The 12,554-nt window shown below is 39.9% G+C and overlaps 1 protein-coding gene across 6 annotated transcripts in view; it reads left to right on the top strand.

The window, feature by feature from the left end:
* Positions 1 to 12,554, top strand: part of ATP9B (ATPase phospholipid transporting 9B) — a 230,711-nt gene that overhangs the window by 150,503 nt on the left and 67,654 nt on the right. For all 6 annotated transcript variants that reach the window (XM_078393510.1, XM_078393511.1, XM_020781634.3 and 3 more), the window contains exon 13: positions 5,393 to 5,535. In XM_078393510.1, coding sequence (XP_078249636.1) covers positions 5,393 to 5,535 — 143 coding nt within the window. The remainder of the gene's footprint in view (positions 1 to 5,392; positions 5,536 to 12,554) is intronic.

Raw genomic sequence — 12,554 nt, 5'->3', positions numbered from 1 at the left:
TGACCCGACTTCAAAATATTATATTATATTGTATTCGAATTAGGGTGGGGGCGTGGAGGAGGACTTGCCGTTCAAGAATAGTTAAGGCTTCCCTGTGATTTAATGTTTTAGTTACTGACGTATTGATGAGAAGTTGAACGGCATGGTCATAGCCGTCATGTGACATTAGCAACTGCTTATACTGTATGTAATCAAGCATAGAAGAAGTTTAATGCACCATCCATCAAATGTTGGAAAGTGGGAAGAAAAATATGGGAAACAAGGCCAGCAAAGTTAGAGAACAGAGTGAATTCCCTGAACTTCCCCTGTAGTTCTCTTGCTACTATGGGTCCAAAATTTCTGTCACAGTTCCTGCAAGGAATTTTATTTGGGCTAAAGGCAGCTGGAAGTTATTGTTCATGACACTACAAAACTATTCTAAGTGCATCATTAGGTGAAAGGATACCATTAGCCCATCAGGAGATCAGTGTTCAGCAAAGCTGGCAAGGTAGTGACTAACATAACATTATCTTAGGGGCTTTCCAAATGTGTATGTGTGGTATTTTTTTTTTTAGCACAGTAATGTGTATGTGTGGTGTTTTTTTTTTAGCACAGTAATTGCACCGTTGCCACTTGTTGCACAGAATCCTGTCATCTTTCTCAAAGTTTGCACTGTTTTAATAGTCCCGTTTTCCCAGTGTTCAAAAAGCAGTATTTTGTGGACGAGAGTGTGGTCTTTCTCCATACATAGTTAATTAGTCCATTTCACTTGTCAATCCTCTGAAAAGTGTTGTCTTATAGAGACACGTGTGGTGGAAATTCAGTGGAAATTATTAGGGTGCATACAGCCTGCTCCTCTTAAATTTAGTTCCTTTCAAGCCAAACTAGAACAAGGAATTCCAAGTCCAGTGTAGAATATGCCTGCCTAATTTACCCAATTTTGGCTATTTCATATTGCCCCATCTATCATTAGGAGCAGATACACAATGCAAGAGGAAAATATCTTTGTTACCTGGTCAAAAGGTTACTTCAGTTTTTGCAAGGAAATGACTAGGATCCTGTTGGTGTTCATGTAAGCTCTGTGTAACTTGCTGCAGCTTATTGAGAAGGTGGCAGAGAGCTATGCTCTGGCATCTGGTCAGTTGGTTGCAGTTAGCCATAGCAAGTTAGACAAACCTCACAGAAACATTATTCGGATGCTGGCCTTTGGTTCCTGTTGCCCAGTGCTGAAACACAGAACCTTTCTGATTTGTTTACTTCTAAGATAAAATAATGATCAATAGCACCAAAAACATATTTTAAAAAAACATTGGGGACAGTGTATTGCACTGCTGATAATGTGAGCAGACACGTCAGTAGTAGCCAAAGGCTAACAATACCCCTCTTCTGTGATTCCACAAGTTGTTAAATAAATTTGTGACATTGCAGAACCAGGGAATAGTTGGAAAGCAGTTTCACATACCAACATTTCTCTCTATGAAGGGTTATTCTTTGTTTGTGCAAAACTAAAAAATAATTCATAGCATTTTAAAAGAAAAGCATCTGAATATTCTAGTATAGTGACATAGCATGAAGAGAAGAAGTTCCTTTAGTGCAGGGGTCAGGGAACTTTTTTACCTTTTACCCTCCAAAAAAATTTATATAAGCCTACATTACCCCCTTGATTTGAAAGGAAGGAAATGGCAGTATTTGATGAAGCCACCCTTTTTTCCTGCCTTAATTCAAGCCTTGCCTGTTCCTTTTTTCATAGTTTTAAGTCAGTCTCTCTCACACACAAACACACATCCAACCACCCTCCCTCCACCCTTTTTTCCTGCCTTAATTCACGCCTTGCCTGTTCCTTTTTTCATAGTTTTGAGTCAGTCTCTCTTTCACACACACACGTCCGTCCACTCACCCACCCTCTATCCATCCATTTTCTCCATACATTTAAATAAGCTTGATAAAGCCCTCAGTCTCTCTCACCTTCCTTCCCCTCGTTAACTTGATCCTTTCCCGCCTCCTGCTTGTTTGCAGTCATTTCCGGAGGAAGCAGTCATTCAAAGCCCCGGATTGATTGATTGCCCAGGGCTATTCCACAGCTGTAGCCAATCAAGCAAGCTTATCTCCGATCTCTGAAAGAACAGCGGATTTACAAGTGCCCTGCTGCAACCGAGGAAGTAACAGGGAGAGGTGGCTTACAATTGGGTTTGGCTGCAGGGGGTGGGAGGGAGGGGGTAGTGCTGTGCTCATTACCCCCAGGATTTTCACTTTTATCCCATTTGGGGTAATTTACCTCTGTTCCCCGACCACTGCTTTAGTGAGCTTGATGGACAAACAGTGGATGTTTTTCAGTGATTCTCATTTGGACTAAGACTTGTTGTGGGGAAGGTTGATGGTAAGTGAAGAGGAGGTCCTGAGGGTGGGTGGCCCCTCCATTGGCGGCTTGGGAAACACCCTGTTTTGGGGAGGTGACTCTCGTCACAAAGAGTGAGATTCACAGCTTGGGAGTACATCTGGACCCAGCGCGCACCATGGAAACCCAGGTGGCGTCAGTGGTCCGCTTTGCCAGTTACCATCTGTGGCGGATTGCCCAGCTGCATCCCTATCTTGATGGTGGGGACCTCACCATTCTGGTCCATGCACTTGTAATCTCAAGATTAGACCACTGTGTAGCCTCGTGGTGCAGTGGTTAAACCGCTGTACTGCAGTCAAAACTGTGCTCATGACCTGGGGTTCAAATCCCAGGGAGCTGGCTCAAGGTTGACTCAGCCTTCTATCCTTCCAAGGTCGGTAAAATGAGTACCCAGCTTGCTGGGGGAGCAATGTGTAGCCTGCATAATTAACTTGTAAACCGCCTAGAGAGTGCTTGAAGCGCTATGGGGCGGTATATTATTATTATTATTATTATTATTATTATTATTATTATTATTATTATTATTATTATTATTATTATTATTATTATTATTATTATTATTATTATTATTATTACAGAAAAACTGATTAAACAAGACTGGAACACCCTTCAAGAGGATGCTAGGTGGAAATGCTTCCTACACCTAGGAATTAAATATTCTACACAATTTGATCTGCCTCTTTATCTTAGTATATTGACTATTCCAAAGCTAAGGTGATCATATATGATCATTCTCTGCAGTGCTCATCCAACGGCTCAGATAAGGGGATAATTTCTCAAGGCACCCCAGGCTGTGGGTGACTGCCTCTTTTTAGAACTTGATACACCTTCCCATAACTTCTTTTACTGTCCGAAATATGCAAACAAGAAAGCAATTAGTAAAAAAAATGGTTATAGAAATATATAACCTTTTCAAATACCTCAAAACTAAAATTATTTTTGAGCAGCCTTTGCAAAAACTGTGTTGTAGATGGAAATTTTCATTTTAATGTATTTTAAACTCTAAAACTTGACATTGTGTACAGTCAACCCTTGACTTACAAACTTAATCTGTTCCGGAAGGAAGTTTGTAAGTCGAAAAGTTCATAACTCGAATCAGCATATCCCATAGGAATGCATTGAAAACCAATTAATCCGTCCCGGCTGTTTTTGGTTCTTAGGTCGAGGGGTGGTTTGTAAGTCGAAGCATTAATCCCAATAGGAACTAATGCAAAGCCGATTAATCTGTTCCTACCACTAGAGGCAGAATTTTTTCTTATTTTTTTTAACCTAAGATGACATAGGTTAAAAAAAAGGCAGGAAACCACGGAGGGACTGAATGAACAGTTTAAAAAGAACACTTTTAAAATCAAGCACCTTTTATACCAAAACAGGCACCTTTTCAACAATCACCATTTAACCCAAACAAAGCACCTTTTAAACCAAATTTTACATTTAAAAATGACAATACCAGGCAGTCTCAGGCAGTCCCGGGTCTCTCTTCCCACTCTCTAACTGCTTGGACGAGCAAGGAAGCAGACAGGTAGCCTCTTCGCTAACTGAAAGTTTAAATTTCCCACTTTCCCTGCCTTTCCTGCACTTTTTTTCAGTTCGTAACGCAAATCCAAGTTCGCAAGTCGAGTCCCTATTTTCCTATCAGAGCGGTTTGTAAGTCGAAATGTTTGTAACTAGGGCCGTTCATAAGTCAAGGGTTGACTGTATAGCCTTTGAGCTACTAAATCTAAGTAAAGTTGAAAGAACTTGGAAAAAAATTCTTCCCATATAGCTAGGGAAATACGAGAACCTATATTTTCCATATACAATCTCGTATATGGAAAATGCCCATGTTTCTGACTTATTGCTTTTATTATCATTAAATTGTCATGTTTCCCACATTCAGAACACCTGGATGATTTCTCTGTTTAGTCATAATAGCTGGATGTTGTAATCTTAAATTCTCAGAATTATATATTTGTAATACAGCTGTGTTGCTTTATATAGGGAAAATTACCTTAAAATGACATTTGTTAGTAACTCAAATTTGTCATGCCATCCTATGCTATTTATTTACTATGGTAAAATCAATGTGCACAAGGCATTAGAAAGAAAGTCCCTTTCCTAAGTTGCTTGCAGTATTAAATTGATGCAAAAAAGACGAGAGAAAGAGGTGTTTAGATAAAAGCAAGAGCAGAAGGGAAGAATATATATGTTCCAATCAGTGTAGTTCAGCTTATTTACCATAGGCTATGGGAGCTAAGGGGTTCCCAACAATGTCAGACAAACAGATTTTTAGGAAAGAGTTGAAAGAATTAAGGTGGAATCCTACAAGTGTTCTGAACAGTGCCAAACATTAGAGGCAGCCAGGGATGAATGGTGGACTGGTTTCCGAAGTAGAAAATCTTTGGACCCCTAAGGATTGTTAGGTCGACAAGCAGAGTTCCACAACATATAAGAGTAGAACAATTAAATGGATAAGGCAGTGGAGTGTTGGATGATACGAATAAGAAATTTATGCTGGTCCAAGTGCAGTCAGATAAGAACAGATGAACAGTTTGGGTGGCATATGTTTTTGCTCATGCATATCATATGTCTGCTGTGCATAGACTGAATGTATCTATTGTGATCTTTAAAACAACAAAATGTGTATCTGTTTCTGCATCAGTGCTATGACAAAACCTCACTAAACCATAACATTAAGGTATACCAATGAAAGAAGCAGGGGAATGGTATGAATACCGTTTTGTATTATTACATTTAACGATAAAGAAAATATTTATTTTATCTAATCTTACGGTTTTTAGAGACAATTAGAAAGATAATTTTATTTGACCTACATCAGAATTCATATGATAGTTATAGTATAACTATTGCTACACAGTAATTTTAACATGATTTTGAATAGTCATGCATCTTGCTATAACAATTTGTATACTGTTTATTTATATAAATTCAGCTATTGGTTTAATCATGGCAGATAATTTTTTCCCCTGGCATTCAAAACGAATTGTTAAACTCAAAAAGGCTTTTTTCCCCCTTCAGTTTACGTGTGAACTTAGATATGGGTAAAGCAGCATATGGATGGATGATTATGAAGGATGACAATATACCTGGAACTGTTGTCAGGACTAGCACCATACCTGAAGAACTGGGACGTCTGGTGTATCTATTGACAGATAAAACAGGTATATCCTAGCATTTTATATTAAACAGTAAAATGTGCTGATAGCTTGTCTCAGTCTAAATGTTGCCAGCTTGGTAGCTGTTGTTGAACTTTAAGGCAGTGACTTGTAACTGTCCATTTACTCAAAAATTATCATGGAATAAAGGGTAAAGCATGAAATTGTAACTATTGCTTCTATCTGTGTGGAAGGGAAATTGCAGATATAGGGGTTTCTTCCACATTAGAAAAGAATTTATGCAGCTATCCTCAACGTAAAAATTTAGATGATTTTAAATTCTGTAGCGCTTTCTTTGTTATCATTAGTGTTTACATTTTACCAAGGAGAGATTAAGAATAAGAAAAGATCTCCCAGATTCATTAGTCACAGTTATTCTATGTTTAAATTGGTATGAATAAAAGTAAAAAGAAAATATCTGGGAAGTGTAGGCTGGAAGCCAAGTGTGAGGTTCAGTTTAAAAAAGCTTCTTGGGCACCATATTTTAGTAGTGTATAAAACCAAAGGCAAATGAACAAGACTAAAAATACCAGCATATTTTGGCATAAAATCCTTGTTGCCAGTAACTTAGCCTCAGGAGCAAGCTGTCATATTTTTAGAATAGAGGAAAGTGCATGCAGAAACAAAGAAAGCACCAATTGTAGCAAAAGGAATGTATCATGGTGCCACGTGGAGAACTCCCACCAGCCCAATTTGAGACCCAGTAGGTCTAGGTCTTAGAATCTGTGTGGTTCCCCTTCTCTATATTGTAAGGAAATGGGGGAAATTGTAAGGAAAAGCTGGGCTTCCAGCTATAATTTGGCATGGACAGAGTTCTGGACAAGGGTCCCTCTAAGCTGGGTATATGTGTGTGCGCACACCTCTGCCTCCTTGCGTGCAGCTGTCTTCCTCATTTGCACAGCGATTGCATTATGTTCTGGTTGCGATGGAACCCTGCGTGGGGGGGGCAGAGTCGTGCGCACCAGAGGTAGAGCCCCGCCCAGCAGAGCTGGAAGTTAGAGGAGCAGGAAAACTGCCTTGTGTAGCATTTATCTTCCTGTACGGAATATCTTCTTATATAGACCCCATTGTTTCCTTTGACCAGAAAAAACAGAGGGATACCTTTTACATTACAGTAAGTTGAATAGATTGGACACAGCACATGAAAGGACACAACTGGTGGTTCATACTTCCAAATATCAAATTGTTTCTCTGTTAGAGAAGGGCATAGAACTCAGCCTCTTCTCTGCGCAGAGGAACTGGAAATAGACACTGGGGAGAGAGCAGGTTATGTCACCGGGGGGGGGGGGGGAGGAATGGGGCAGGATAGCAGTCCAGCTCCTAGAGCAGAAGAGTTACCTGCCACCACTGTTAGCCATACGCAGATGTCAGTATTTCCCAGTAGTTTAAAAGATACTTCGTTTGTGTAGTAATGTATGCAATTTCATTATTGAAGTCCGGATGTTTAACTTAAAATAAATTCCTGGGATTCTGTTTAGACCACCCAAGTTAATGGGATTGTCCCACTTAACCACATACCAAAAGTAGACTTCTCTGTATTGGAAATGAAAAGAGAATAAAGAAAATGGTTTGCAAAATCTTAGACTATGGCTCTAGTTTCTCTTGAAATGATTAAGTATTATTTGTGGAGTCTAAGGAGCATTACGTTACTAACATAATTGCAAGGTAGTTCTTTGTATGATTGTAAATTGGGTTTGTGCTTCATCAATAAGCTTTTTGACAAGAAGCGTCCATCACAGTGGCTCTCTCATTTGCCACAGCAGAATAGAAAATGAAGTATCCCAATAATTGCATTATAGTTTCCTTATTGTGGGACAAGAAAGCAATGTGGTATAATTAGGTTTGATTGGAGTGCATGTTTCCGGTAAGATCTGAAATTAATGATGTTGCTATAGTGACACATCTGCGGCCACCAGTGCGTGAAACATAAAGTAATTCATTCGACAAGAGAAGACATCTGTTAACTGCAAGGATGCAGAGCATATTGACACTGACCAGAAATACTAGACGTTATGTGATAAATGAACAAATGATGCTGAAACAGGAGGACAGATAATTTGTACTTAATCTGCTGGGAGAACTTTAATCTTCTCACTGGTTGCATTTGACAATACCATTGTTTAAAGAACAATGCTGCAGAGAACTCATAAATTTTAAAACTTAACTCAGGGTGCAGCCTATTAAAGCAATACATTAATTCCTTTGTTAGGGAGTTTTTATCTTCATGTAGAACAAAGCCATTACTAAAAAACACCCACTAAAACAACAGGTTCTTTAGGCTCACATTTTAATTATAGCATCCATTACCCTCCAATGCCAGGTTGTTTGGACTTAAATCACATATAGGTTTGACAGAAATGCGTCATCCATTATGGTGGGGAGCCCTGGTTCCAGCATTTTCCAAGGACAGCTGAGCATGACATTTTTGTCCCTCTGGAGCTGGAGAACTTTCTAACCAAAAAAAAAAAAAGATATTTTGTAATTTTTGGTTAATGTTTTTGACATCTAGATTCTGCAGCTTTCCTGCACTTTTTGACAGCAACCATAGTATTCAATTATAACAAATAAAAACCATCTCCCAAGCACAGTTATTTACTAATGCATGCACTCACATTTGAGTGCGGTAATTAACATTTTAGCGGCTGTGTGGACGAAATGAGATACTTAACACATGTAATAGTTGAACTGATGCATAGAGTAATGAAATTCATAATCTTCTGGGGGAAGCCCTGTATTAGGGACTAATATGTTAACACTAGAGGTTCATGTTTAAAATTTATCTAGAGTTAGCATATGTTAAGAATTGTGTGAGAAAAGGAAGAGTGTCAGTCTGTGAAATTGATAGAGACTCCAGATTTATTACCTTGGTTATTTTCAGTGAAAGAAATAATCATTTAACAGGCTCATGTCACTCAACGTTTGGGTGAGATGTCTTAATTCCTATTTGTAAATATTCTCCATATATGCTTATGAAGCTGGTTGAATGGATCACAAAACCGAGCCTTCTTTGTGGTGGCATTCCAGTTACAAAACAGTCTCCCTGAGAAAGTTACTCATTTTGAGTTTCAGGCAGGCCATTCAAGGCATTTGTTCCATATTGCTTTTAGCTGATTTTGAATGCATTTACTCTGCCCTCTCTTTTTCAACTGATGGGCTTTTCTCCTGTGCTTACTTTTGGTATATTGCACCAATTCACTCTCTGTGAATTTCCCCGTGTGGCTCACATTTCTGTTCACAAAGCTATGACAAACAAAGATACTTTTTTTTTGAGTCATAACATTCTAAAATTACAAAATTATTTGGTATGGTACCATAAGCTAGAAAGGAATGTTATCTCCCTGTTAGCTGTTTTATTCCATTTTATATCTACAAATACCTATTGTCTAGAAAAGTATTATCAACTAATAATGTCATTGTTCCAATTAAATATGCATTTGCAATACAATTATACTAAACTGTACTCTGCCCTTCCACTGCTCTACAGTAGAGGAAGGGGGTGGTGATAGTGGACATCATGGAAATTTAGTACTTTCTCTTTTCCAAAAAGCTACTACAGTACTGGTTAACAACATGGGACTTAAGAAATGTTAAATGTAGGTTGATTTGCAGTAGCAGAATTTCTGCAAGACAACTTAGGTTTGTCAAGCAAATATTAACTAGAAAAGATTGAGGACAGAATTTGTATCATCCCATTATGAACTTCATAAAGTAAAATACTGCAGTGAAAAAAAATGGTCATACTTTCAGGAAGTGACAGAAAGGGAAGAAATCGCAGCAGAAGTTGCTGGCCAGCATATGAAAATCATAGTTCCTAAGGAAATGTCAACTGTCAGTCCTTGGTTTTTATTTCTTGCTAAATTTTGCTTATCAGCAAAATGAGAATCCATTGAATAGTAATTAAAAAGGTTTTTAAAAGGTTGTTAAAACAGAGGCTTGGGGGGGTGTTTAAACATTAGCGCTACATTTGAACACCAGATCATTGTGTAATATTCACCTGATATTTTAGTCTTCTGCACTCATCATGGCACTTTTAAGGAGGACATGAGAGTCACTTGATGGGAGGGGTGGAGAAGACAGGATCAGTGAGCAACTTAGCAACTAGCTCCTCATAATAATTCTACTCTCCATCCTCCCCACTCATCCATCCTGGATGAATTTCCTTCCTGAGGATTGGATGAGGAGTTCCTTCTCAATTATTGTTAATATATGGCTTTCAAGCTTCTGATAATTGGTCTTTCTAAGGTGTTTAAACATTTTTGACACTTCACATAATTTTGTTGAACCTATTGTCAATATCTGAAGGTGGATGGATGTCTTTGGATAGATAAATGGGCTGACATATTCCCCTGACCTTAAATTCCCTTCAAGTTAATGCAGTGGTTTTGAAATTAACAGAACACTAGTTTTGGAATTTGGAGAGTATAAAAGAGTATTGTATATAAGAGTTTGGAGTTTATGACTTGCCCATTTTTGGAAGGCTTCAATAGTATGGAACTTAGAACTGGAAAATGAATGTTAGAAGTATGACATAGGCAAAGTGGGAAGTTGCCAATATCTGGCTGTGCCTGAGAACTGTTCCTCTTCTCTTGTATCTTTTAGAAGGTATGCCTAAGTTGAAACTGCACAAGAATTCTGAGGATTTTTCTTGTTGTTAAGGAATAGTGTTTAAAAAATTAAGAACTAAATGAATTTTGGCGCTGTGGGCTAAACCGCAGAAGCCTGTGCTGCAGGGTCAGAAGACCAAGCAGTCGTAAGATCGAATCCACGCGACGGAGTGAGCGCCCGTTGCTTGTCCCAGCTCCCGCCAACCTAGCGGTTTGAAAGCATGCAAATGCGAGTAGATAAATAGGTACCATCTCGGTGGGAAGGTAAACAGCGTTCCGTGTCTAAATCACACTGGCCATGTGACCACGGAAAGATTGTCTTCGGACAAACGCTGGCTCTATGGCTTGAAGAGCGGGATGAGCACCGCCCCCTAGAGTCGGACACGACTGGACAAAAAAAAATTGTCAAGGGGAACCTTTGTGTGTGTTTAGTCGTTTAGTCGTGTCCGACTCTTCGTGACCCCATGGACCAGAGCACGCCAGGCCCTCCTGTCTTCTACTGCCTCCCGGAGTTGTGTCAGGTTCATGTTGGTTGCTTCGCAGACACTGTCCAGCCATCTCATCCTCGGTCGTCCCCTTCTCCTCTTGCCATCACACTTTCCCAACATCAGGGTCTTTTCCAGGGAGTCTTTTCTTCTCATTAGATGGCCAAAGTACTGGAGCCTCAGCTTCAGGATCTGTCCTTCCAGTGAGCACTCAGGGTTGATTTCCTTTAGAACTGATAGGTTTGTTCTCCTTGCAGTCCAGGGGATTCTCAAGAGCCTCCTCCAGCACCACAATTCAAAGGCATCAATTCTTCGGCGGTCTGCTTTCTTTATGGTCCAGCTCTCACTTCCATACATCACGACAGGAAAAACCATAGCTTTGACTATTCGGACTTTTGTTGGCAAGGTGATGTCTCTGCTTTTCAAGATGCTGTCCAGATTTGTCATCGCTTTCCTCCCAAGAAGAAGGCGCCTTTTAATTTCAGGGCTGCTGTCTCCATCTGCAGTGATCATGGAGCCCAGAAAGATAAAATTTGACACTGCCTCCATATCTTCCCCTTCTATTTCCCAGGAGGTGATGGGACCAGTGGCCATGATCTTAGTTTTTTTGATGTTGAGTTTCAGACCGTTTTTTGCACTCTCCTCTTTCACTCTCATTACAAGGTTCTTTAATTCCTCCTCACTTTCTGCCATCAGAGTGGTATCATCTGCATATCGGAGGTTGTTGATATTTCTTCCGGCAATCTTAATTCCGGCTTGGGTTTCTTCCAGTCCAGCCTTCCGCATGATGTATTCTGCATATAAGTTAAATAAGCTGGGGGACAATATACAGCCTTGCCGTACTCCTTTCCCAATTTTGAACCACTCAGTTGTTCCATGACCAGTTCTAACTGTTGCTTCCTGTCCCACATATAGGTTTCTCAGGAGACAGATAAAGTGGTCAGGCACTCCCATTTCTTTAAGAACTTGCCATAGTTTGCTGTGGTCCACACAGTCAAAGGCTTTCGCATAGTCAATGAAGCAGAAGTAGATATTTTTCTGGAACTCTCTGGCTTTCTCCATAATCCAGCGCAAGTTAGCAATTTGGTCTCGAGTTCCTCTGCCTCTTCGGAATCCAGCTTGTACTTCTGGGAGTTCTCGGTCCACATACTGCTGAAGCCTACCTTGTAGGATTTTGAGCATAACCTTGCTAGCGTGCGAAATGAGTGCAATTGTACGGTAGTTGGAGCATTCTTTGGCACTGCCTTTCTTTGGGATTGGGATGTAGACTGATCTTTTCCAATCCTCTGGCCACTGTTGAGTTTTCCAAACTTGCTGGCATATTGAATGTAGCACCTTAACAGCATCATCTTTCAAGATTTTAAATAGTTCAACTGGAATGCCATCACCTCCACTGGCCTTGTTGTTAGCCAGGCTTTCTAAGGCCCACTTGACTTCGCTCTCCAGGATGTCTGGCTCAAGGTCAGCAACTACATTGTCTGGGTTGTCCGGGATATCCAAATCTTTCTGATATAATTCCTCTGTGTATTCTTGCCACCTCTTCTTGACGTCTTCTGCTTCTGTTAGGTCCCTCCCATTTTTGTCTTTTATCATGTTCATCTTTGCGCAAAATGTTCCTCTAATATGTCCAATTTTCCTGAACAGATCTCTGGTCTTTCCTTTTCTGTTATCTTCCTCTATTTCTTTGCATTGTTCATTTAAGAAGGCCCTCTTGTCTCTCCTTGCTATTCTTTGGAAGTCTGAATTCAAGTTTCTGTAACTTTCCCTATCTCCCCTGCATTTTGCTTCCCTTCTCCTCTCTGCTATTTCTAAGGCTTCGTTGGACAGCCACTTTGCTTTCTTGCATTTCCTTTTCTTTGGGATGGTTTTCGTTGCTGCCTCCTGGACAATGTTACGAGCCTCTATCCAAAGTTCTTCAGGCACTCTGTCCACCAAA

This window comes from Pogona vitticeps, chromosome 4 (genome assembly GCF_051106095.1).
Source record: "Pogona vitticeps strain Pit_001003342236 chromosome 4, PviZW2.1, whole genome shotgun sequence".
NCBI classification, from domain to species: domain Eukaryota; kingdom Metazoa; phylum Chordata; class Lepidosauria; order Squamata; family Agamidae; genus Pogona; species Pogona vitticeps.
The sequence above is the reverse complement of the archived record's forward strand: the minus strand, read 5'-3'. Positions and strand labels throughout refer to the sequence as shown.